The 25,156-nt window shown below is 44.7% G+C and overlaps 2 protein-coding genes across 2 annotated transcripts in view; both read left to right on the top strand.

Moving 5' to 3' along the window:
- The first annotated feature begins 333 nt into the window (after positions 1-333).
- tmprss7 (transmembrane serine protease 7) lies at positions 334-10,171 on the top strand. The gene is made up of 17 exons (XM_045702684.1): positions 334-553; positions 674-804; positions 953-1,020; positions 1,112-1,302; positions 1,392-1,427; positions 1,555-1,783; positions 1,915-2,039; positions 2,120-2,232; positions 2,317-2,423; positions 2,682-2,818; positions 4,967-5,074; positions 5,190-5,297; positions 6,718-6,834; positions 8,023-8,215; positions 8,476-8,744; positions 8,827-8,963; positions 9,139-10,171. The coding sequence occupies exons 1-17, from the start codon at positions 385-387 to the stop codon at positions 9,304-9,306; spliced, it is 2,406 nt and encodes an 801-aa protein (XP_045558640.1). The 5' UTR covers positions 334-384; the 3' UTR covers positions 9,307-10,171.
- A 12,890-nt stretch (positions 10,172-23,061) lies between these two features.
- The window catches only part of LOC106579543 (suppressor of tumorigenicity 14 protein homolog), a 40,267-nt gene continuing 38,172 nt past the window's right edge, over positions 23,062-25,156 (top strand). The window contains exon 1 of the mRNA XM_014159551.2: positions 23,062-23,295. Within this exon, the coding sequence (XP_014015026.2) occupies positions 23,209-23,295 (87 nt within the window). The 5' untranslated portion in view covers positions 23,062-23,208. The remainder of the gene's footprint in view (positions 23,296-25,156) is intronic.

Genomic DNA, 25,156 nt, shown 5'->3' with positions numbered 1-25,156 from the left:
ATCAACCACAGATATCATGGCAACAAACGATGCCATGATATCTGCAAATAAAGTGCCACTGTAACTGTAATTTAACACCATTTGTTACCATGATATCTGTGGTTGATAAACAACGGTGTACATACATACTGCATATACAGTGTACATACATACGGTGTACATACATACTGCAACAGTCTGTGCTCTGTTGATGATACGATTGAGACTGTTGGTAACTTACAGTATACTGGACCCCTAAGACAGTGGCACTTTATGCTCTATTTGTTCTGGTTTCTTGCAGTGTGGGAGATGTTGCTACATGTTGCTGATGTGCTGTATGATCTCCAGGTTAAGGATGTGACTGTGGAGGTGGCCACGGTTGACCACACCCTCCAGAGGTTGTGTATGAGGTACAACGGCCGCAGCAGAGCCAGACGTATGTCACGCATCAGGACCCAGCTGCCCAGGAAGAGCTGGGCTCCTCTGTGGAACCTCCAGAACCTGACCATCCTCATCACCGTGGTTGTGTTTGTGGTCGTGGTCATCGTGTGGTCACTGCTCTGGGTCTTCATATGTTAGTTAACCTACATGGAGACTCAAACGCAATGTCTTTCTCACATGTACACATTTTCACAAACATTTCAGTTCTCTAAATCTTCTTGAATAGTTCATTACATTGTATATTTATTCCCAGTTCGCAGGGAGAGCAACAGCGGAGTGTATTTTGCCGGAATGTTCCGTGTTGCCAACGTAGATTTCATCCCCGAATACCGCCAGGCAGAGTCCCATGAGTTTGTTTCCATGGCAAACAAGATACAGCACGTGGTGAGTGTGAGACGATTTACTGTTTTCGGCAGTGGTCAAATACCCTGAGCAAACACACACCCTAAGCTTGGAGCGCTTAGCTACATCTATAGCGTAGAAATAAAAGTCCTTCATTATGTTCATGGTTACTAATAGTATCCCCCCACAGGTGAGCAGTGTGTACAGAATGTCCTCAGTGTCCAAACTCTACAAACTCACCGCCATATCAGACCTCAGGTACACTGTGAATCAGTCACTGATTGGTTGAATAAGATGTTATAGTGCTTGGCTGGAACAAACCCCTGTACACACATACATCTCCTCACAGTGATAACAAGGGTGGTCTGCTGGTGCATTTCTGGATGGTGTTTGTGGTGCCGAGACTGAAGACCCCAGCCGTTTGTGAGGAGTGTGTAGGAGCTATCCTCAGAGACTCAGTCCTCACCAGCCTGAAGAACAGGTCCTCTGTAGGGTACCTACTGGGCCTGCCCGTAGACATAGATTCCATACTCGTTAATGGTGAGTGTGTGTGTGTGTCTGTGGGGTGTGTGTGTAGGTTTGTGTGATCTCTATATATCCTTTGTTGATGTTCTTTTTGTTCTCCTCAGCTGCTCTACGATCCGATTATACATCAATTGCAGCAGGTGAGTTAACTCAATTCATCTGTTAGTTTTATTGCCACATTATGTTCAGCATCTTCCTACTTCCTAGCACAGCTGTGGTAGAGTAAGAGTACAAGCCAAAGCCCTCCTCTCTCTCTCTGTGCTACAGGCTCTCAGTGTGTGGACAAGCTGTATGCCAGCCTGCCAGGTTCCAGTGTTCCCCTAAACGTCTACTCGTCATGGGGAGGTCTGAGCTGCTACGTCAAGCTGACGTCTACCCCGGGCTCTCTGATCCGCCTCACCATTACCTCCCTGCACATTGAGCCCAGCGACTGTGTCAGCGACGCCCTCACCGTGTACGACGCCCTGCTGCCCATGAGGGGGCGTACTCTCTACAGGTGAGTCAGTGTGACTGTGGATGGATGGATCTCCGGATGAAGGTGAATAGACAGACAGAGAGACATAGACAGACTGACAGAACCCCCGACCGACCGACCGAACAGTCTCTAACACTGTCCATACCCTGTAGGGTGTGTGAGCCCGTGTCCAAGTCCCTGTCCCTGGTCTCCACGTCCAACGTCATGCTGCTGTCCCTCAGGATGACCCAGGGCAACAAGAACTTCAGAGGACACTTCCAGGCCATCGCTGAGGAAAGTAAGACAGATTCTCTCACAATGATACTATACTACTGATAGACTGGTATTTTATCTCGTTGCTGTGTTTCTCCCTACCAGAGCGTGTGACTCACGTAAAGATCCAGGCAGAGCCAGATTTCTCCGGTCAGATCACCAGTCCCTTCTACCCCAGCCTGCTGCCCCCTCAGTGCTCCTGCATATGGACGTTTCAGGTATTTAAGTCTATTTAGCTCACATTCACCCCACTGACTAATATTGATGAAAAGCCAACAGACGTCATGTGTTGTTGTCCACAGACCCCCCACAGTGCTCTGGGAGTGGCTCTGAAGTTCCAGAACTATGTGCTGAAGCTGAAAGACATAGCGGCCTGTGAGCACGGCTGGTGGAAGGTCAAGGAGATCATGTAAGAGTGTGTGTGTGTGTGTGCGTGACTGTCTGTTTTAACCTAAAATCTAAATCAAATCAAACTTTATTTGTCACATGCGCCGAATACAACATGTGTAGACCTTACCGTGAAATGCTTACTTACAAGCCCTTAACCAACAATGCAGTTCAAGAAAGAGTTAAGAAAATATGATGGACAGATGGGTTTCCAGATTGGTTTGTTATTTGTTTGGTTGGTTGATTGATTGATTGATTGATTGTGTGCTGGTGTACATAGATACTGCGGAAGCTACATAGGCCACACCACAGTGTTCCGTATCCCTGACCACACCACTGAGGTGGAGTTCCGCAGCAGCTCCCGGAGCTCTGACCAGCCCTTCCAGGCCGAATCTAGTAGCTTCAACATCAGCCAACGTAACAACTTCATGAGGACCTTTTTCTCTGTCTCGCTTCCTTCTCTCATTACTTCCTTACCCATCACCTTCACTGAATCTGCATCTTGTTAATTTATATATTCATTTTAATTTCACTACCATAGTCCTGAGACAGTAGAAGAACCACCCTGCTCACTCACCTCTCTCCTACTATACCCCCTGTCTCCCTGTTCCCTCTCCGCTGTCTCCCTGTTCCCTCTCCGCTGTCTCCCCCTTCCCTCTCCGCTGTCTCCCTGTTCCCTCACCCCTGTCTCCCTGTTCCCTCACCCCTGTCTCCCTGTTCCCTCTCCGCTGTCTCCCTGTTCCCTCACCGCTGTCTCCCTGTTCCCTCACCCCTGTCTCCCTGTTCCCTCACCCCTGTCTCCCTGTTCCCTCTCCGCTGTCTCCCTGTTCCCTCACCCCTGTCTCCCTGTTCCCTCTCCGCTGTCTCCCTGTTCCCTCACCCCTGTCTCCCTGTTCCCTCACCCCTGTCTCCCTGTTCCCTCACCGCTGTCTCCCTGTTCCCTCACCCCTGTCTCCCTGTTCCCTCACCCCTGTCTCCCTGTTCCCTCACCCCTGTCTCCCTGTTCCCTCACCCCTGTCTCCCTGTTCCCTCTCCGCTGTCTCCCCTTCCCTCACCCCTGTCTCCCTGTTCCCTCACCCCTGTCTCCCTGTTCCCTCACCCCTGTCTCCCTGTTCCCTCTCCGCTGTCTCCCTGTTCCCTCACCCCTGTCTCCCTGTTCCCTCTCCGCTGTCTCCCTGTTCCCTCACCCCTGTCTCCCTGTTCCCTCACCCCTGTCTCCCTGTTCCCTCACCGCTGTCTCCCTGTTCCCTCACCCCTGTCTCCCTGTTCCCTCACCCCTGTCTCCCTGTTCCCTCACCCCTGTCTCCCTGTTCCCTCACCGCTGTCTCCCTGTTCCCTCACCCCTGTCTCCCTGTTCCCTCACCCCTGTCTCCCTGTTCCCTCACCCCTGTCTCCCTGTTCCCTCTCCGCTGTCTCCCTGTTCCCTCACCCCTGTCTCCCTGTTCCCTCTCCGCTGTCTCCCTGTTCCCTCTCCGCTGTCTCCCTGTTCCCTCACCCCTGTCTCCCTGTTCCCTCTCCGCTGTCTCCCTGTTCCCTCACCCCTGTCTCCCTGTTCCCTCTCCGCTGTCTCCCTGTTCCCTCTCCGCTGTCTCCCTGTTCCCTCTCCGCTGTCTCCCTGTTCCCTCACCCCTGTCTCCCTGTTCCCTCTCCGCTGTCTCCCCCTTCCCTCTCCGCTGTCTCCCTGTTCCCTCACCCCTGTCTCCCTGTTCCCTCACCCCTGTCTCCCTGTTCCCTCACCCCTGTCTCCCTGTTCCCTCTCCGCTGTCTCCCTGTTCCCTCTCCGCTGTCTCCCCCTTCCCTCACCCCTGTCTCCCTGTTCCCTCACCCCTGTCTCCCTGTTCCCTCTCCGCTGTCTCCCTGTTCCCTCTCCGCTGTCTCCCTGTTCCCTCACCCCTGTCTCCCTGTTCCCTCTCCGCTGTCTCCCTGTTCCCTCACCCCTGTCTCCCTGTTCCCTCTCCGCTGTCTCCCCCTTCCCTCTCCGCTGTCTCCCTGTTCCCTCTCCGCTGTCTCCCTGTTCCCTCTCCGCTGTCTCCCTGTTCCCTCTCCGCTGTCTCCCCTTCCCTCTCCGCTGTCTCCCCCTTCCCTCTCCGCTGTCTCCCTGTTCCCTCACCCCTGTCTCCCTGTTCCCTCTCCGCTGTCTCCCCCTTCCCTCTCCGCTGTCTCCCCCTTCCCTCTCCGCTGTCTCCCTGTTCCCTCACCCCTGTCTCCCTGTTCCCTCTCCGCTGTCTCCCTGTTCCCTCTCCGCTGTCTCCCTGTTCCCTCTCCGCTGTCTCCCCCTTCCCTCTCCGCTGTCTCCCTGTTCCCTCTCCGCTGTCTCCCTGTTCCCTCTCCGCTGTCTCCCTGTTCCCTCTCCGCTGTCTCCCTGTTCCCTCACCCCTGTCTCCCTGTTCCCTCTCCCCTGTCTCCCTGTTCCCTCACCCCTGTCTCCCTGTTCCCTCTCCCCTGTCTCCCTGTTCCCTCACCCCTGTCTCCCTGTTCCCTCTCCCCTGTCTCCCTGTTCCCTCTCCCCTGTCTCCCTGTTCCCTCACCCCTGTCTCCCCCTTCCCTCACCCCTGTCTCCCCCAGCGTGTGCAGAGGGCCATTTCCTGTGCTCCACAGGGCTGTGTGTGGAGAAGACCCGACGCTGTGACGGCCTGGACGACTGTCAGGATGAGAGTGATGAGGTCTTCTGCGGTATGTAAACAGGAATTAACAACAGCATCATTCATGCTAGAACTTCAGTATTGACATCATCAAAATTGTTGTTAAGAACTGATATATTCCTTTAAATGGATATTTTCCTTTTCAGCAAGGCCTAGTAAGAACTGTGGAGGCTCCAGCCCTCTTCACCCACTGTACATGTGCAACGGAGAGAGAGACTGCAATGACGGCAGGGACGAAACCAACTGCACTCTGGGTATAAAGGAATCCTATCCTGTTTTTATATGTGTGTACACTATAAATACAAAAGTATGTGGACATCCCTTCAAATTAGTGGATTTGGATATTTCTACCACACCCTTTGCTGACAGGTGTATAAAATCGAGCACATGGCCATAACATTTCCATAGACAAACATTGGCAGTAGAATGGCCTTACTAAAGAGCTCAGTGACTTTCAACGTGGCACCGTCATAAGATGCCACCTTTCCAACAAGTCAATTTGTCAAATTTCTGCCCTGCTAGAGCTTCTCCGGTCAACTGTAAATTCTGTTATTGTGAAGTGGAAACGTCTAGAAGCAACAATGGATTAGTTGCAAAGTGGTAGGCCACACAAGCTCACAAAACGGTCCTTGGTTGCAACACTCACTACCGAGTTCCAAACTGCCTCTGGAAATATCAGCACAAGAACTGTTCATCGGGAGCTTCATGAAGTGGGTTTCCATGGTCGAGTAGCCGCACACAAGCCTAAGATCACCATGTGCAATGCCAAGCGTTGGCTGGAGTGGTGTAAAGCTCGCCACCATTGGACTCTGGAGCAGTGGAAAGACGTTCTCTGGAGTGATGAATCATATTTCAGCATCTGGCAGTCAGACAGACGAATCTGGGTTTGGCGGATGCCAGGAGAATGCTACCTGCCTGAATGCATAGTGCCAACTGTAAAGTTTGGTGGAGGAGGAATAATGGTCTGGGGCTGTCTGTCATGGTTCGGACTACACCCCTTAGTTCCAGTGAAGGGCAATATTAATGCTACAGCATACAATGACATTCTAGACAATTCTGTGCTTCCAACTTTGTGGCAAGGTAGGTAGCCTAGTGGTTAGAGCGTTGGGCCAATTACCAAAAGGTTGCTGGATCGAATCCCCGAGTTGTACAACTGACTAGGTATCCCCCTTTCCCAACAGTTTGGTGAAGACCCTTTCCTGTTTCAGCATAACAATGCCTCCGTGCACAAAGTGAGGACCTCAACCCCATCGAACACCTTTGGGATGAATTGGAACGCTGACTACGAGCCAGGACTACTTGCCCAACATCCATGCCCAACCTCAGGAATTCTCATGGTTAAATGGAAGCAAGTTCCCGCTGAAATTTTCCAACATCTAGTGGAAAACCTTCCCAGAAAGTGGAGGCTGTTATTGCAGCAAAAAGGGGGACCAACTCCATATTAATACCCATGATTTTGGAATGAGATGTTTGACGAGCAGGTGTTCACATACTTTTGGTCATGTAATGTATGAGAAAAAAAGAAGAAACCGGCACACTGCTCTTGCTAGTATCACTGCTCTTTAATAAGCTTTACAGTCATGTAATGTATGTCTCTGTCCATATGTGTGTGTGTACCACTAATCTGCCATTGTAGATGAGTATACTGAGTGTGTGTTCCCTGGTGTTGTACAGAGACGAGCTGCTCTGACATCAGTTACAGGTGTAACAGTGGGTCCTGCATCCTGAAGAAGAACGCCAGGTGTGATGGAGTCACCGACTGCCCAGACCACAGTGACGAGAGGGACTGTGGTGAGTCCTCAATCGGAACACAACCACAACTCAACCACAACATAACCATTAATTTGGTTCATCTCAACTACAACGTGAACATATTCCATTTATGGCAACTAAACCTCAATATAAAAACACACAAACAAATGATCCAACCTTGAGTCTAACCCACTTTAATCACTACCATTTATCTACAGTTTCAATCAGTCTAGCCAGACCCAAATAATCCCCACATGGCTTTGTGTGAACCTTCGTCTGATTATGTGTATTTTTACTATGCTGCAGTTATTTAGTGGGTACTGTAGCTGCTTCCCTGTAGCGCTGTCCTGCCCCCACTGTAATGGATCTCTGTGTTTACCGGTAATATGCTGTGATGGTAATGGATCTCTGTGTTTACCGGTAATATGCTGTGATGGTAATGGATCTCTGTGTTTACCGGTAATATGCTGTGATGGTAATGGATCTCTGTGTTTACCGGTAATATGCTGTGATGGTAATGGATCTCTGTGTTTACCGGTAATATGCTGTGATGGTAATGGATCTCTGTGTTTACCGGTAATATGCTGTGATGGTAATGGATCTCTGTGTTTACCGGTAATATGCTGTGATGGTAATGGATCTCTGTGTTTACCGGTAATATGCTGTGATGGTAATGGATCTCTGTGTTTCCCCGGTAATATGCTGTGATGGTAATGGATCTCTGTGTTTACCGGTAATATGCTGTGATGGTAATGGATCTCTGTGTTTACCGGTAATATGCTGTGATGGTAATGGATCTCTGTGTTTACCGGTAATATGCTGTGATGGATCTCTGTGTTTACCGGTAATATGCTGTGATGGTAATGGATCTCTGTGTTTACCGGTAACTTTACACACACACACCAACATACATTTATATACAAACACAGACAGAGATATTCATACACACACACAAAAACACATACTGTACACATAGAGACATGCATGTATACACACACACACACACACACACACACACACACACACATACTGTACACATAGAGACATGCATGTATACACACACACACACACACACACACATACTGTACACATAGAGACATGTATACACACACACACACACACACACACACACACACACACACACACACACACACACACACACACACACACACACACACACACACACACACACATGTTCCAAGGTTTTATTAACGATCTGCATCACAGCCTGTGGCCGGTCCTCTACTGTGAAGAAAGTAGACTCGGCCTCGGGTCTTCGGGTGGTCGGTGGAATCAATGCCCTGGAGGGGGAGTGGCCATGGCAGGTCAGCTTGCACTTCTCTGGCTACCTGTACTGTGGAGCCTCTGTCATCTCTTCTGATTGGCTCATCTCAGCAGCACACTGCTTCAGCAGGGAAAGGTGTGTATGCAGTCTACAGACTGACTGACCACATTATGATCATGTTATAACTACTGTACTGAATAGAAGTGGACCACACTGATACCAGACTGATACCAGATTGACCCCAGCCCAACATCATCATCCACATGCAATTTTTCTCTGGCAATGACAGTAATGAACAAAATTTGCTTTTCACTTCATTGAATAAAGTTTATTTACATGATCCCTGTTCAGCCATAACCTTTGACCTCTAACCACTTCCTCTTGACGCTCCCCAGGCTGTCAGACCCGCGCCAGTGGAGTGCCCATCTGGGTATGCTGTACCAGGGTAGTGCCAGGCACGTGGCAGAGATCCAGCGCATCGTTGTGCACGAGTACTACAACAGGCTGACCTTTGACTATGACATCGCCCTGCTGCAACTGAGGAACCCCTGGCCTCCCTCCCTCAGCTTCCTCATCCAGCCCGTGTGTCTGCCGGCCACCTCACAGACCCTCACACATGCACACCGCTGCTGGGTCACAGGATGGGGGTACCGCTCTGAGGAGGGTGAGAGACAGAACCATGGATATACAGAGTTTGGTGTACAAGACTCTCACATACAGATCATGTTCCCCTCCTCTTTCCTCAGATAAGACCCTTCCCACAGTGTTACAGAAGGCGGAGGTTTCCGTCCTGGATCAGAGTGAGTGTAAGAGGAGGTACGGCCCCGTCTCGCCCCGCATGCTGTGTGCCGGAGTCCCCTCTGGACAGCGGGACGCCTGCAGGGTGAGTGGCCCACAACCACCCTCAGACTTAGTGTGCTCCTATTCCCCTATGCCCTTTACATTAAGTGTGCCATTTAGCCCTCTTTCTTAGTATGTCCTTATCGTCCATTGCCCTTATCCCCTTTACCCATAGGCCCTAATCCTTACCCTTACTGTGCCCTTTTCGCCCTCCCCAGGGGGACTCAGGGGGTCCTCTGTCGTGCTGGGCCCCAGGCCCAGAGGGGCGATGGTTCCTCACAGGAATCGTGAGTTGGGGGGCGGGGTGCGGCAGACCCAACCTACCAGGCGTCTACACCCGTGTCAACAAGTTCACCACCTGGATCCAGAGCCACATCGTCACCTGAGTCAATTACAACACCCTTTATTTTATAGTCCTATTTCAACTGGTATTTACTACCAAATTACAATGTGTACTTTCTGCTGTCTACTTCAATGAATCCCATATAAAATGTAATTACTATCTATACCATCTATATCATCTTTCAAAATACCAGGTAATGAGTGGACAGTATGTAAAGCTGTTACAGGAAGGAAGATCAGGAGAGATTAACAGATGTTAGACGCAGCACTGGTCCCCTTAAGCCAGTCAACCCTAACCACAAACATACAGTGTAAAGAAATGGATATATGTTTGATTGACCCAAATGTTGCGTTACTTAGTTGGGTTGTTTTCTTTAAAAACTGCTGGGGTTAACTGCTGGCCAATAAGATCCAGCTGAAAGCCACTTGTTGGGTTATTCACGCAACCCAGCTGTCTGGGTCAAAGTAACCCAGCGTGTGTTCTGTCCAATATTTACCCAGCGCTGGGTTACCAAATTATCCAAATTGGGTTGTTTTTAACCTAGACTTTTTTAGAGCGTAGACCTCAACTATATGGCCATATAGTCTCCATATCTCTCTGTCTCTGTGTGTCTAGCTCTACACTGGCTCTATCCTAGGCAGCCTGCACTATCGTTTAGGTATTATGTGCATTCCCGGTAATACACTTGAGTCCCCCGTGGAACTACTCGTACGTAAAGCATCCTACATTCAGGCTGTGAAGGCGTCATTTTCTTCCTTAACCACCTTCAATGACGAGAAGGCAGAAAAAACGGGGAAAATGTGCATACTTTCATCATGAAACAATTTCCCGCCACTTTCCACCATTTTTTGCATTTTCTGACAATTTAGGATGCTGCACATCCATGGCTGAAAAGCTGCCTGGGCTACACTGGCTAAGCTATATACTGTACTCTATGTAACAGTAACTGACATGTTGTTGAGTCATCACTTTCAACAATAAATATTCTATGAAAAAACTGCTTCTCAGACTAAATTTCCCCCTTAATGTTGAGTAGGCTATTGGTCATTTATTAGGCTACAACTTTGTAACTCATAAATCCTTACAGAGGTACTAAGGGACAGTTCAAAATGTACTGGGGTGGGGGGGCTGGTCCAAAATAGGGGAGGGTTGTCTAACTTACTTTTTGATTTTGAGGAGGGATATTTGATTTATTTTTATTGCTTCCTGTTTAGAAACAAAAGCTCAAACAGGAAGTACCAGTGATGCACGGAAGTGGTCGAATGAAGCAGACACGAGGCTACAAGACTGTTTTGCTAGTACAGACTGAGATATGTTCTGGGATTCATCCGATAACATTGAGGAGTTTACCACAACAGTCACAGGCTTTATCAATAAGTGCATAGACGATGTCGTCCCTACAGTGACTATAAGAACATATCCAATGACTGGGACATGGACATGGACGCACACCAGAAGTCCCGCTACAAACATGCAAAAGGACAATATAGGAGGAAGGTGGAATCCTATTACACGGCTACGACGCACGTCGTATATGGCAGGGCTTGCAGACGATACCAGATTACAAAGGAAAACCCAGCCATGAGTTTATCAGCGATGCAGAACTCCCAAACAAGCTAAATGCATTTTATGCTCGCTTTGAGGAATATAGCACTCAGCCTTGTGTGAAAGCCCGTTTTTCCAGATGACTGTGTGGTCTCACTCTCCATGGCCGACGTGAGCAAAGCGTTTAAACAGGTTAACAATCACAAAGCCGCCAGGCCAGACAGAATACCAGGGCGCGTTCTCAAAGCATGCACACACCAGCTGGCAGGTGTCTTTACAGACATTTACAATCTCTCTTTGTCCCAGTCTGTAATCCCAACATGTTTCAAGCTGACCACCATTGTCCCTGTTCCCAAGAGCTCCAAGGTAACCTGCCTAAATAACTATCGCCTTGTAGCACTTACATCTGTAATTATGAAGTGCTTTGAAAGGCTGGTGATGACACACATCAACACCATCCTCCCAGACACCCTGACCCACTCCAGTTCACATACCGTCCCAACAGATCCACAGATGACGCAATCTCAGTTGCACTTCATACTGCCCTTTCCCACCTGGACAAGAGAGGAAATAACTATGTGAGAATGCGTTCAACACCCTGGTCCCCTAAAAGCTCATCACCAAGCTATGGACCCTGGAATGAACTCCTCCCTCTGCGACGGGATCCTGGACATCCTGAAAGGCCGGCCCCAGGTGGTGAGGGTAGGCAGTAACACTTCCGCCACGGTGAACCGCAACAAGGGGACCCCTCAGGGGTATGGGCTTAGTCCCCTCCTGTACTCCCTGTTCACCCACACTGCATGGCCGCACATAGAATGCCCACCCCATGTCACACCCTGACCTCTTTCTCCTATCTAGACTGTATATACACCCTATACACATTTACTAGACTATATATACGCACACCCTATCCACACTCACCACTCTATATATACACACACTCACTAGACTGTATACACACCCTATACACACTCACTAGACTGTATATACACACCCTATACACACTCACTCGACTGTATATACACACCCTATACACACTCACTAGACTATATATACACGCTATACACATTTACTAGACGATATATACACACTCTATACACACTCACTAGACTATATATACACCCTATACACATTTACTAGACGATATATACACACCGTCTACACACTCACTAGACTATATATACACCCTATACACACTCACTAGACTATATATACACCCTATACACACTCACTCGACTGTATATACACACCCTATACACACTCACCAGACTATATATACACCCTATAAACACTCACTAGACTATATACACACCCTATACACACTCACTAGACTATATATACACACCCTATACACACTCACTAGACGATATATACACACTCACTAAACTATATATACACCCTATACACATTTACTAGACTATATATACACACCCTATACACACTCACTAGACTATATATACACCCTATACACACTCACTAGACTATATATACACCCTATACACACTCACTAGACTATATATACACACCCTATCCACACTCACTACTCTATATATACACACACTCACTAGACTGTATACACACCCTATACACACTCACTAGACTGTATATACACACTCTATACACACTCACTAGACTATATATACACCCTATAAACACTCACTAGACTATATATACACACCCTATACACACTCATTAGACTATATATACACCCTATACACACTCACTAGACTATATATACACACCCTATACACACTCACTAGACTATATATTCACCCTATACACACTCACTAGACTATATATACACACCCTATACACACTCACTAGACTATATATACACCCTATACACACTCACTCGACTGTATATACACACCCTGTAGACACTCACTAGACTATATATACACCCTATACACACTCACTAGACTATATATACACACCCTATACACACTCACTAGACTGTATATACACCCTATACACATTTACTAGACTGTATACACACACCCTATACACACTCACTCGACTGTATATACACACCCTATACACACTCACTAGACTATATACACACCCTATACACACTCACTAGACTATATACACACCCTATCTACACTCACTAGACTATATATACACACTCTATACACACTCACTCGACTGTATATACACCCTATACACATTTACTAGACTATATATACACACCCTATACACACTCACTCGACTATATATACACACCCTATACACACTCACTAGACTGTATACACACACCCTATACACACTCACTAGACTGTATACACACACCCTATACACATTTACTAGACGATATATACACACCCTATACACATTTACTAGACGATATATACACACCCTATACACACTCACTAGACTATATATACACACCCTATACACACTCACTCACACACACTACGCTGTCGCTCCCACACAAAACCCACACACATTCACATACACTATGTACACACACACAACAAACACACATACCAACACAACACAAATGCAAATAGATGCACACACTCACACACACACTTTTACACTCATCAGATGCTGATGCTCCTCTGTTCTTTATTTTACTCTTATTATTATCTATCTGGATGCCTAGTCACTTTACCCTGCCTTCATGTTCATATCTACCTCAAATACCTTGTACCTCTGCACATTGATCTGGTACTAGTACTCCCTCTATATAGCTCCTTTCTTGCGTATTTTATTTTATTCCTCTTGTGTTAGTTACTATTACATTTTGTATCAGGGATAGGCATCCCACTAGCGGGACAACTTCCTGTGAAACTGGAGGGCGCGCAATTCAAATAAACAATCATAAATAGTATGGATATGAAACATTTAGGTACATATAAGTGTCTTATATCGGCTGAAAGATTAAATTCTTGTTAATCTAACTGCACTGTCCGATTTACAGTAGCTATTACAGCAAAAACATGCCATGCGATTATTTGAGGAGAGTGCTCCACATTGAAATATTTTTCCACCAGCACAGGTTTCATACATTCACAAATAACGATTAAATGTTCACTTACTTTTTGAAAATCTTCCTCTGATTTGTCATCCAAAGGGTCCCAGCTATAACATGTAGTATCGTTTTGTTAGATAAAATCCTTCTTTATATCCCAAAAAGTCAGTTTAGTTGGCACCATCGATTTGAGTAATCCACTCATTCAACATGCAGAGAAAGGAATCCGAAATTCTACCCTTAAACTTTGTTTCAACAAGTCAAAATATGTTTCTATTAACTCCTCAGATACCCTAAAATGTAATCAAACTATAATATTTCTTACGGAAAGAAGTATGTTCAATAGGAAACTGATTTTAGCAGGTGCGTACTGTCTTCTTGGCTCGCACAAACATGAATTTCCAAAACTGTGTCCCTGCACTAAAACTGATATTTCTTATTCGTTTTAGAAGTTACAAACCTGAAACCTTGAACATAGGCTGCTGACACCCTGTGGAAGCCATAGGAATTGCATCCAGGGAGTTAATTTTCTATTTGACCTTTTACTTGCCTTTCTAAGAGGATGGTCTCTCTCTCAAAATAATTCTGGTGTCACGTTCTGAATCTTCAAATTCCCTGTCATAAAGGAGCCAAGGCGCAGCGTGCCGGTAATTCCACATCTTTATTGAAGGAAACCGAAACCAAAACAATAAACAGGTACGCAGCAAGAAACGTAACGCACTGTGCAGTACACACACAGAAATAACAATAACCCACAAACACAGGTGGGGAAAAGGCTGCCTAAGTATGATTCCTAATCAGAGACAACGATAGACAGCTGCCTCTGATTAGGAACCATACTTGGCCCAAAACAAAGAAATACAAAAACATAGACATACAACACATAGAATGTCTACCCCATGTCACACCCTGACCTAACCAAACAGAGAAAAACGACTCTCTCAGGTCAGGGCGTGACAGTTCCCCCCCAAAGGTGCGGACTCCCGGCCGCAAACCTGAACCTATAGGGGAGGGTCCGGGTGGGCATCTACTCATGGTGGCGGCTCTGGTTCAGGACGTAGCCCCCACACCACCCGCTGATACCCCCGCTTCTGTGTCGCCGGAGGAACCACACCGTGGATCAGCGCCGGAGGCTCTGAACTGCCGACCGTCACTGAAGACTCTGGGCTGCAGACCGTCGCTGAAGACTCTGGGCTGCAGACCGTCGCTGGAGACTCTGGGCTGCAGACCGTCGCTGGAGACTCTGGGCTGCAGACCGTCGCTGGAGACTCTAGGCTGCAGACCATCGCTGGAGACTCTGGGCTGCAGACCGTCGCTGGAGACTCAGGGCTGCAGACCGTCGCTGGAGACTCGGGGCTGCAGACCGTCATTGGAGGCTCCGGGCTGAGGAGCGTCGCTGGAGGCTCCGGACTGGAGAGCGTCTCTTTAGGTTCAGGATTGGGGACCTTCGCTGCAGGCTCTGGGCCATGAATCATCACTACTGGTTCCGCGCCATGGATCATCACTGGAGGCTTTGTGCCATGGATCATCACTGGAGGCTTCGTGCCATGGATCATCCCTACAGGCTCTGGGCCATGGATCATCACTGGAGGCTTCGTGCCATGGATTATCACTACAGGCTCCGGGCCATGGATCATCCCTACAGGCTCTGGGCCATGGATTATCACTGGAGGCTTCGGACCATTGATCATCACTGGAGGCTTCGGACCATTGATCATCACTGGAGGCTAGCTAGCCAGCCCAGCAGCGGAGAGGCCATGTGTATCATTGCGCATGAAAGAACAGTCATGAGACAAGACACGCAGCTCAAAAAGCACTCCTATTGATTTTTAGGCCATACTGTAGGCCATACTGTACAATGGATTCCCTCTTCACATTTCTAAAAATAATAATAATTAAAATAAGACAGCTAGACTTAGCTTTTAAGTATTACATACTAAAGAATTTATAAATACTTAAAAACTCCCCTTTTCTAAAAACAACATTTCATGAAATAACTAAAAAAGTGTCAACTGTAGCCATTTATTTGCCTTTATAGTTTATTCGCCTAAGCATAACTTTCATCCACGTACCATTTTTTCCCAAATGTTGCTTTCTTGTGTCAGCAATTAGACATTGTTCGTAGGGGGCTAGTTACCCCGTAGTACCCTACCCCCTAATGTCAAAATGGAAATTCCAGGTGAAGCTGGTTGAGAGAATTCCAAGAGTGTGCAAAGCTGTCATCAAGGCAAATGGTGGCTACTTTGAAGATTCTCAAATATAAAATATATTTTGATTTGTTTAAAACTTTTTTTGGTTACTACATGATTCCATATGTGTTATTTCATTGTTTTGATGTCTTCACTATTATTCTACAATGTAGAAAATAGTACAAATAAAGAAAAACCCTTGAATGAGTAGGTGTGTCCAAGCTTTTGGCTGGCAATGTACATATTGAACCTTTTTTAGTAAAGGGTTCTTTAATCATAAGGTTTTTTTCTAAGAGTGTAGGCGAGGCTACTGCGTCTGCTATACACATAGACCATAGGCCTACAGAAGGCTAATTTGTTAATTTTATTTTATATATATTTTTTATAAAGATAAGGACTATATTGTTAGATTATAGGAGTAACTCTGGTAGGCCTGAAACATTCTTCCTCACCTCAAGTTCAACTGTCGGAGACAGTTGGGGCGTCGGTGTGCACTGCCTTCATATCATAGGCCTGCAGTATAATAGATTAATAACCACCCCACACCAAATCCTTAACAAAAGTTTCTAAACTTTATTAGGGTAATAAAAGTAAGTCAATCCATTCTTTATAGGGAAAATACAATCACATATTATATTGCGGCAAACACAAAATTACTGTTGGAAGTTAATTTGGCCAAAGAAAATGGCTCAACAGATTGAAACAAAACACAACAAAAGTTTTGAACAGGCTATATGGCAGCAATTACCAAGAAAGGCTAGTGCTACCTCACCCAACAAATGACAGCAATACGCTTTTAATTTTACAACTGGCCTACTTAAATCCAGGGTTGGGTAGGTTACTTTCTAAATGTAATCTGTTACCTTTACTAGTTACCTGTCCAAAAATTATAATCAGTAATTTAACTTTTGGATTACCCAAACTCAGTAACGTAATCTGATTACATTCAGATACTTTTAGATTACTTTCCCCTTAAGAGGCATTAGAAGAACATAAAAATGTATGTTACCAATTGAACGACATCTATTGCAGGATAAATCAATGTTAAAGTTTACATAGCTGGCCATATATAAATGTTACATTTAAATTTTTGGGTTGGTTATGTAGGCTTCTTCTAACCCATCACTTTCTACTGCAGATAATAATATGATTAAATTATAACTTTACATTAAAAACCAAAGTCTATCAGAATTCCAGTCATTCCAATAAATGTTATACCCCTTGATCTTCAAGAATAGGACTTGGAAATATGGAAGTATAGATAAGACAAATTGTTTTACCTGAGCATAACCCCAAAACAAAGGATTTATTAGCCAGCCCTACTCTGTTGTTTATGATTTGGTTGTCATGGAGGACCGATTGGGCTCTTTGATTCGAGTTGAAAAATAAATGCAGCGCTCATGGAATGGCATGCTTTGAACACTACTGAAAGTGCTATTTACATGTGAAAAATGAATGCCAATGCTGCATTTGCTATAGGCCTATTGTTTACCTTTTGGTTGGTGACACATTGATATCTTGATAATATGCAGCTGTTTAAAGGGCAAATCCACAGATGAAACAATATCGAAATTGCCTCCCCGACAGTGTTTTGGTAAAAAGCTGAGGGGTTGGCCTGGAGAAATGTAACAACTCTAAGATGAATAGATGCAAGGACTGACTATCCATGGCATCAAAATGATTGTTTGAACCATGTTATGAGGCTATACAGTGTTTGTTTACATTTACAATGTTTAATATATTAACAAGTTTATATTCTTGGTTCTCATGGAGTCTGGCAGTTGAACTGAGCTCATGAGGCATTTATAAATAATATTCTTCAAGAATCAATGGGGATATACACACATATATATAAGTAAAAGTGTGTGAGTTTGAGCATGTGTCTATTAGGCCTACCGATTTTTTTCATCAGCAGGTGGTAAAGGTAGGTAACAACACATAATCATCTCCTTTGTTGTCCTGTTCAAGGCCTACCTTCAAACTCAGTGCCTCTTTGCTTGACATCATGGGAAAATCTAAAAACAATCAGGAAGGAGACGCGTTCTGTCTCCTAGAGATGAACGTACTTTGGTGAGAAAAGTGCAAATCAATCCCAGAGCAACAGCAAAGGACCTTGTGAAGATGCTGGAGGAAACAGGTACAAAAGTACCTATATCCACAGTAAAACAAGTCCTATATCGACATAAGCTGAAAGGCCACTCAGCAAGGAAGAAGCCACTACTCCAAAACCACCATAAAAAAGCCAGACTATGGTTTGCAACTGCACATGGGGACAAAAATCGTACTTTTTGGAGAAATGTCCTCTGGTCTAATGAAACAAAAAAACAAAACTGTTTGGCCATAATGACCATCGTTATGTTTGGAGGAAAAAGGTGGAGGCTTGCAAACACGAAGAACACCATCCCAACCGTGAAGAATCATGCATCATGTTGTGGGCTTGGCTGCAGGAGGGACTGGTGCACTTCACAAATAGATGGCCTCATGAGGGAGGAAAATGATGTGGATATATTGAAGCAACATCTCAAGACATCAGTCAGGAAGTTAAAGCTTAGTTGCAAATGGGTTTTCCAAATGGACAATGACCCCAAGCATAATTCCAAAGTTGTGGCAAAATGGTTTAAGGACAACAAAGTCAAGGTATTGGAGTGGCCATCACAAAGCCCTGACCTCAATCCTATAGAAAATTGGTGGGCAGAACTGAAAAAGCGTGTGCGAGCAAGGAGGCCTATAAACCTGATTCAGTTACACCAGCTCTGTCAGGAGGAATGGGCCAAAATTCACCCAACTTATTGTGGGAAGCTTGTAGAAGGCTACCTGAAACGTTTGACCCAAGTTAAACAATTTAAAGGCAATGCTACCAAATACTAATTGAGTGTATGTAAACTTCTGACCCACTGGGAATGTGATGAAAGAAATAAAAGCTGAAATAAATCATTCTCTCTACTATTATTCTGACATTTCACATTCTTAAAATAAAGTGTTGATCCTAACTGACCTAAGACAGGGAATTGTTACTAGGATTTAATGTCAGGAATTGTGAAAAACTGAGTTTAAATGTATTTGGCTGAGGTGTATGTAAACTTCCGACTTCTACTGTAGCTAGGGCAGGTAGTCAGGGAGGTGATGGAGTCCAGGTGAGTGTCATAATGCGCTGACATGCATAACGATGGTGACAGGTGTGCACCATAACGAGCAGCCTGGTGACCTAGAGGCCGGAGAGGGAGCACATGTGACACCATTAAAAATCTGCCGTTTCCAGCTACAATAGTCATTTACAACATTAACAATGTCTGCACTGTATTTCAGATCAATTTGATGTTATTTTAATGGACAAAAAATGTGCTTTTCTTTCAAAAACATTGACGTTTCTAAGTGACCCCAATCTTTTGAACAGCTGTGTAGGTGTTCCTTTTGTCCAGGTGGGAAAGGGCAGTGTCTTTTGTCATTTAGGCAGGTTACCTTAGTGTTCTTGGGCACAGTGACTATGGTGGTCTGTTTAAAACATGTTGGTATTACAGACTCAGACAGGGAGAGGTTGAAAATGTCAGTGAAGACAGTTGCCAGTTGGTTAGCGCATGCTTGGAGTACACGTCCTGGTAATTCGTCTGGCCCTGCGGCCTTGTGAATGTTGAACTGTTTAAAGGTCTTACTCACATTGGCTACGGAGAGCGTGATCACACAGTTGTCCAGAACAGCTGATGCTCTCATGCATGCTTCAGTGTTACTTGCCTCAAAGCGAGCATAGAAGTAATTTTGCTCGTCTGGTAGGCTCATGTCACTGGGCAGCCCGTGGCTGTGCTTCCCTTTGTAGTTTGTAATTGTTTGCAATAAGTGATATCCGTATCGCCATAGACTACACTGCTGTCATCCTTACCTCCAAGCGTTTATTCAAGTTGGATAATCTTTGGATGCTGACAGCAGTCGCACCATTGGAAGACATACATTGGACTGTAGCCTACAAAAGCCTATTACTGCTCTTTTCCCGCGATCGATCAAACACGTGTTGTGTCATCATAGTGGTCTCTGACTTGTGGTCAGACTCACTCAGGTGGAAAAAAATTAAACTTGCGCCTTTTTTCAATGCTGATTTGAATGTCATTGAGAAAACAGAGAAGTGTCCAAGTTTTTTTTCTCGCAAATATCCTTTTTGAATTTAAAAGCAATCCTTGAAGTATTCATCTAGTTTTTCAAAAGTATCTGTAATCTGATTACAATATTTTTGCTGGTAACGAAACGGATTACAGATTTTTTGTAATCCCTTACATGTAACAGATTACATGTAATCTGTTACTCCCCAACCATGCTTATAGCCTATCTTAAACTAAATATGGAGCACAACATTTTTAAAACTAATCAAACTTAACTTAACAAATGAAAATGAAAATGTCTCAACAGAAGGAAACACATTTTGAATATTTAAAGAACTAGTTTAGATTAATACATAGGCCTGCAATAACAACAATGATATACAATAATAATAATGATAAAACAAATAATTATAAATATGACAAAATAAATAAATATAAGTTCAAAAATGTAATCTTTCCTTAATAGTGAGTTGCACAGTAGCCTGCATTTGGCCACACCAACATTCTTCTCATCTTTGTCCACTACAATATTAAAACTTGTCCATATGGATGAAATTCCCCTTGTAGCAGGGCTCCAGACTAACATTTTCCCATGGTGGCACTGCTGCTACAGTTTTTCAGTTGGTGGCACCAGCCCATGATTTGGTCGCACCAATTTTTTAGCATCATGCAGTAGATAAAACGAGTAGGCCTATCATCTTATGGTGCTTTATTAAAAAAGTGTAATAGATGCTATTGAAAAAACAAGTTGTTTCATTTTTTCATGTTGTGATTTAAAGTATCTTAATGTGCAAAATGTGCAATCTAATCCAGTGATTTTCATGCATTGTGGGTAGACAATTATGCTATTGTTGTTATATTTTACTGTTAAAAGATGTCTCCTGAATTTTCTTCTTGGTTTTTTTTGTTCAATAAAATGAATTTTCCTGTCTCTTTATGTGCTCTAATATCATAGGCTAATTTATTTGGGGATAATTCACCACCTGAGTAAGTGGAAACTCAAAAACATCACTAACTCTGAAGATAATACCCACTCATAGTAGCCATGTATTAATCTAACAGTACATTTAATGTCCCCAAATAAATGTTGCAATTGAAGATTACCACCCAATGAGGCTTTTCGCTCGCTCTATATCTCAAAGCCATATCCAATGTCTTGTTTGTAAAATAGTTGCTATTGAGCTCAAAATGAGGGTTGAACAATAAAAAGGGTACCTACAGAAAGCTGAGAACATCCCCTCTCCATCTGTGACAACAGGATAGCTGTATTTTCAGAGCAATTTAATTTTAAAATGTTATACAATCAGAACACATTTCTTTCTCCCGGAGCATTTTTCCCCCGTGAAAGGAGAGAGAGAGAATGTTCTGCTCTACACAGCAGCAGGTCAGAGCGAAACAGGTACAGGGGGCAGGGAGGCAGACATTTTCATTACAGTAATGTACTTTAATGTTTGACCGAATCATGATTTGAGCCTCCCAAAACAAGTTTTGTGTGAGGTGAATGAATGTGCAGCCCGCCCAGATGCGACCAATAGGCTTACATTTTTTAACTAGCACAGCCTAGTCAACGGGTCGCAAAGTGCGACTAAATGGTTACAGGCTTTTCACTATATATACTCTCTAACTTTCATTTTTACTTCAACGAAAAAGGCCTCCATCTTTGCAATCAACAGTAGCCTACGTCAAGGCTCCTCTCTCACTCACAGTACAGGACAGTCTGGCTGTATTTTTACTTCTGATGCCGATCATCATTCTCCCAAATTGTCCTACATAGTGTGGCTACAGTCCTATGCTCCCAGCAGGTCCAGCTAAGCATAACGCGCATTCTGCCACCTTTCCTATCCCAGCGGCTGTTCCTCGACCTCTCGAACCTAACGCTTCAATATATCCTAAATATTTGTAATTTAACTTTTAAAATGTATGACCTTTTATGTGTGGCATAAACACAACCAGTCACAATGTTATACTGTGATTTGGCTACTTCAAAAGTCTCCTGTAGGCTACCTGCACATGTTCATCCACTACACTCTTATATATTTTCCAGGGTCCAAACTGCCGACCGGCCATGCGATGAATGGAAAGAGACATCTATTACAAAACACTAAAAAGTTGAATGACATTTGGAGCTTGTCAAGCCAAGCCTTCGTATATGAGTAGGGAGGGATGTATTTTCTGTTTGTCAAGATCGACATGCTCTATTTGATTTTGGTGTGTAAAATGCAAGCCATGATTTAATGCTCAAAGTCGATAATATGTATGCAGCGTTGCTTATTGGTTGTGTGGTGCATTGACACAGAAACCTGTTTGTGGAAAATTCATTGCATGTATTTTATATAATTACAAATATGGCATCAGAATGTTAATCTGATTTCCCCCTAGCTGATTATTGTCTGCAACCCGCTCTGATTGTGAAGTAATGAAACAGACAGGGAGAAGAGAGCTCCTCAACATTCTGGGCTGTCCCACAAAACCATGCTGAAGTGGTCGAGCGACATCCACATAAACACAGAGTTGCAACAGTCATTACTTGTGGTGGGAATCACTTTTGTTGTAAATTGTATGACTGGGGAGGATGTGCACATTTTTATTTACAGTACAAGGGGAGGGTCATGTGATAACATTTGTAACGTTGGGGGGAGGGTGATTTTTTTATGACACCGCGAGTTGGACCTGGCCCCTAATCCCCCCCCAGTAAATTTCGATCTGTCTTGTTACACTGTCTGGACAATAATTACAGGTTATTGTGGTTCCACAGTGCCCTATGTAACACCCGCGGACATGGCAGCCAATTTTCAATTTTTGTAATACCTTACACTCAGTGGCATCAAACATTCTTTTGTCCGGCCAGGCACGCGGGGGAGCAAGTTTGCCCCCAATTTCTGTCGCACGGATGGTTGTGTGGATTGTACTCTTTCATAGTGGTCCCATTGTGCCGCACTGCATGCTGGGGCTCCGTGTGACACCTGCTCGCACAGGTATATGGGGGAGTGAGTGAGTGAATGCTCCCGCCGCATCAGACCCGCTCAGGTCCGGTTTCTGCGCTTTTTCAAAGGAACTTTAGGGTCGCAAAAAGGATCTCCTCCCTCCGTAATTTCTATGCCTGGGGTATCATTGCATATCGCCGCCACGGAGCCAAACGGGACAGTGCCATGAGGACTTTCCCTAAAAGCAGAGCTTGTGAGGTTTACAGTGTCTCGGGATATGGACATTGTTCTGCTGTTGGTTCACCTGCACAGGTAAGAGAGATGGCTTCAGCACTCACCGCACTTTTCACCCTGTCCGCAAAGACAGGGGGAGACAAAGGGATGCTGTTCAGGCTGCACAATCAAAGCAACAGTCTTTTCAGGTATAGGTTTTTATCAATTTACTTTTCATCATATTAGGCCTACTTTTAGCTGTTATAAATTGTTTCAATTGGATGTGCTGTTATAATTGGATGTGCTGGCTCACCGGTAATGGATTTGAGTCAGTCGCCAACTTTCCCCACTTAGTTCTGGTTCATCTTAATTGTAAAATCAGTCTCTGGGGATATCTGGTTCTCACTCCCATGAATGTCCGTCAGAGGACGCCGCTTGATTCAGTGCTGACACTGCTGCGCAAGGTCGTGGGAAAGCAGACCCCTGGAGCCACGCTTTGTGTGCTCCCTTGGGGAATCCTGCCAAGACGCCAAATGTTTTACTTCAATTCCTTCAGAAACAAAGGACGGTTCGCTGCTGTTGTCGCTCTCGGTAACTTGATTTACTTGTATGTTTAGTGTTTACCCTACTGCACTAAGTAAACAGTAGGCTACATGGTGGAATGGAAAGGTGGGTACTGGGTAGGCCTACATGTAAGATAAATTACGTTTTTAATTATTATTTTTATTGACTATGTGACCTGTTAAACCTTTGTAATGCTGACCCCTCACTTGAATATGCTGTAACCTAATGTAGCAGGCATAAAATAAATGGCTGAAACTAGATCCCCCTACATACTGATCTTGATGAGAATAAATAAAAAACCGGCGGGGGAGGTTCGCTTCTGCACTGTTCAACCAATCCTGTAAATGTTGAGGAGTTAAGATGGAGTGTGGCCAGAGAGGAAGAGGTAAAGAGAGAGGCCCAACTGTCTCCCACCAACCAAGAAAGGAGTTTTTCTATGGAGGTCTATAGGGTACCACAGTATGACTTATAATACCCATAAAAACTAATGGTCAAACAAGGAAATGGTTCCAATAATTTTTCCACCATTCATTTTTCCCATTGGGGATTTAATAAACACTTCAAATAATGGCTGTGTTTCGTGTAGGCTTACTCTGGCGTGACGTTTTGATAACTGTGTAAATCTCTCTAAACAAATGTATGGTGGATAAACGATTAGCACCCTTTCCCTGTTTTACCGACACATCGACTGTGGGGCTCTATGAGAGAGTGTAGTAATTTGGTCTACAAAAACATTTATGGCTTTTATGCTACAGAGGTTTATTTGATTTAATATAAGTTTCGTAATGCTTAGGTTGTTACGAGTGTACTGATATGACATCCCAACAACTTTGAGTAAAAATACTTCATATCGAAGTTGTCTCCAGATGGCTATGCATGTTCATGGCGTGAGGCTAGTAGCATAGCATCTCTCTCCAATGAATACAGGCAGTCAACAACCCTCATCGAATATTGCAAAAAGTAAGGAGATGTTTTCGCCAATCCAAAGAAAAGATAGGCGGGATTTAGACAGCCCGCCGTGCCGCTTTGTGGACAAAGACAACGATTGTTAGAGCGGATAGAAAGGTATCTTGTCAGTATATCCATGATCTTTGGTATCACCTTGTTATAAATGTCCAAAAGAGGAAGTCGTGTTATGGGCTCTCTTTCCATTTCCCCTGAAAACCGGCACATCCGGTGGGTGGGGACTGGCAGAAACTAAATATGCTGAGACAGAGAGGGAGTGCAAGAGAGATCCTTAAAGACAGTTTTTTTTTCTAGGTAAGTCAGTTAAGAACAAATTCTTATTTATAATGACGGCCTAGGAACAGTGGGGTAACTGCCTTGTTCAGGAGCAGAACGACAGATTTTTACCTTGTCAGCTCGGGGATTCAATCTAGCAACCTTTCGCTTACTG

This window comes from Salmo salar, chromosome ssa19 (genome assembly GCF_905237065.1).
Source record: "Salmo salar chromosome ssa19, Ssal_v3.1, whole genome shotgun sequence".
NCBI classification, from domain to species: Eukaryota; Metazoa; Chordata; class Actinopteri; order Salmoniformes; family Salmonidae; genus Salmo; species Salmo salar.
The sequence above is the reverse complement of the archived record's forward strand: the minus strand, read 5'-3'. Positions and strand labels throughout refer to the sequence as shown.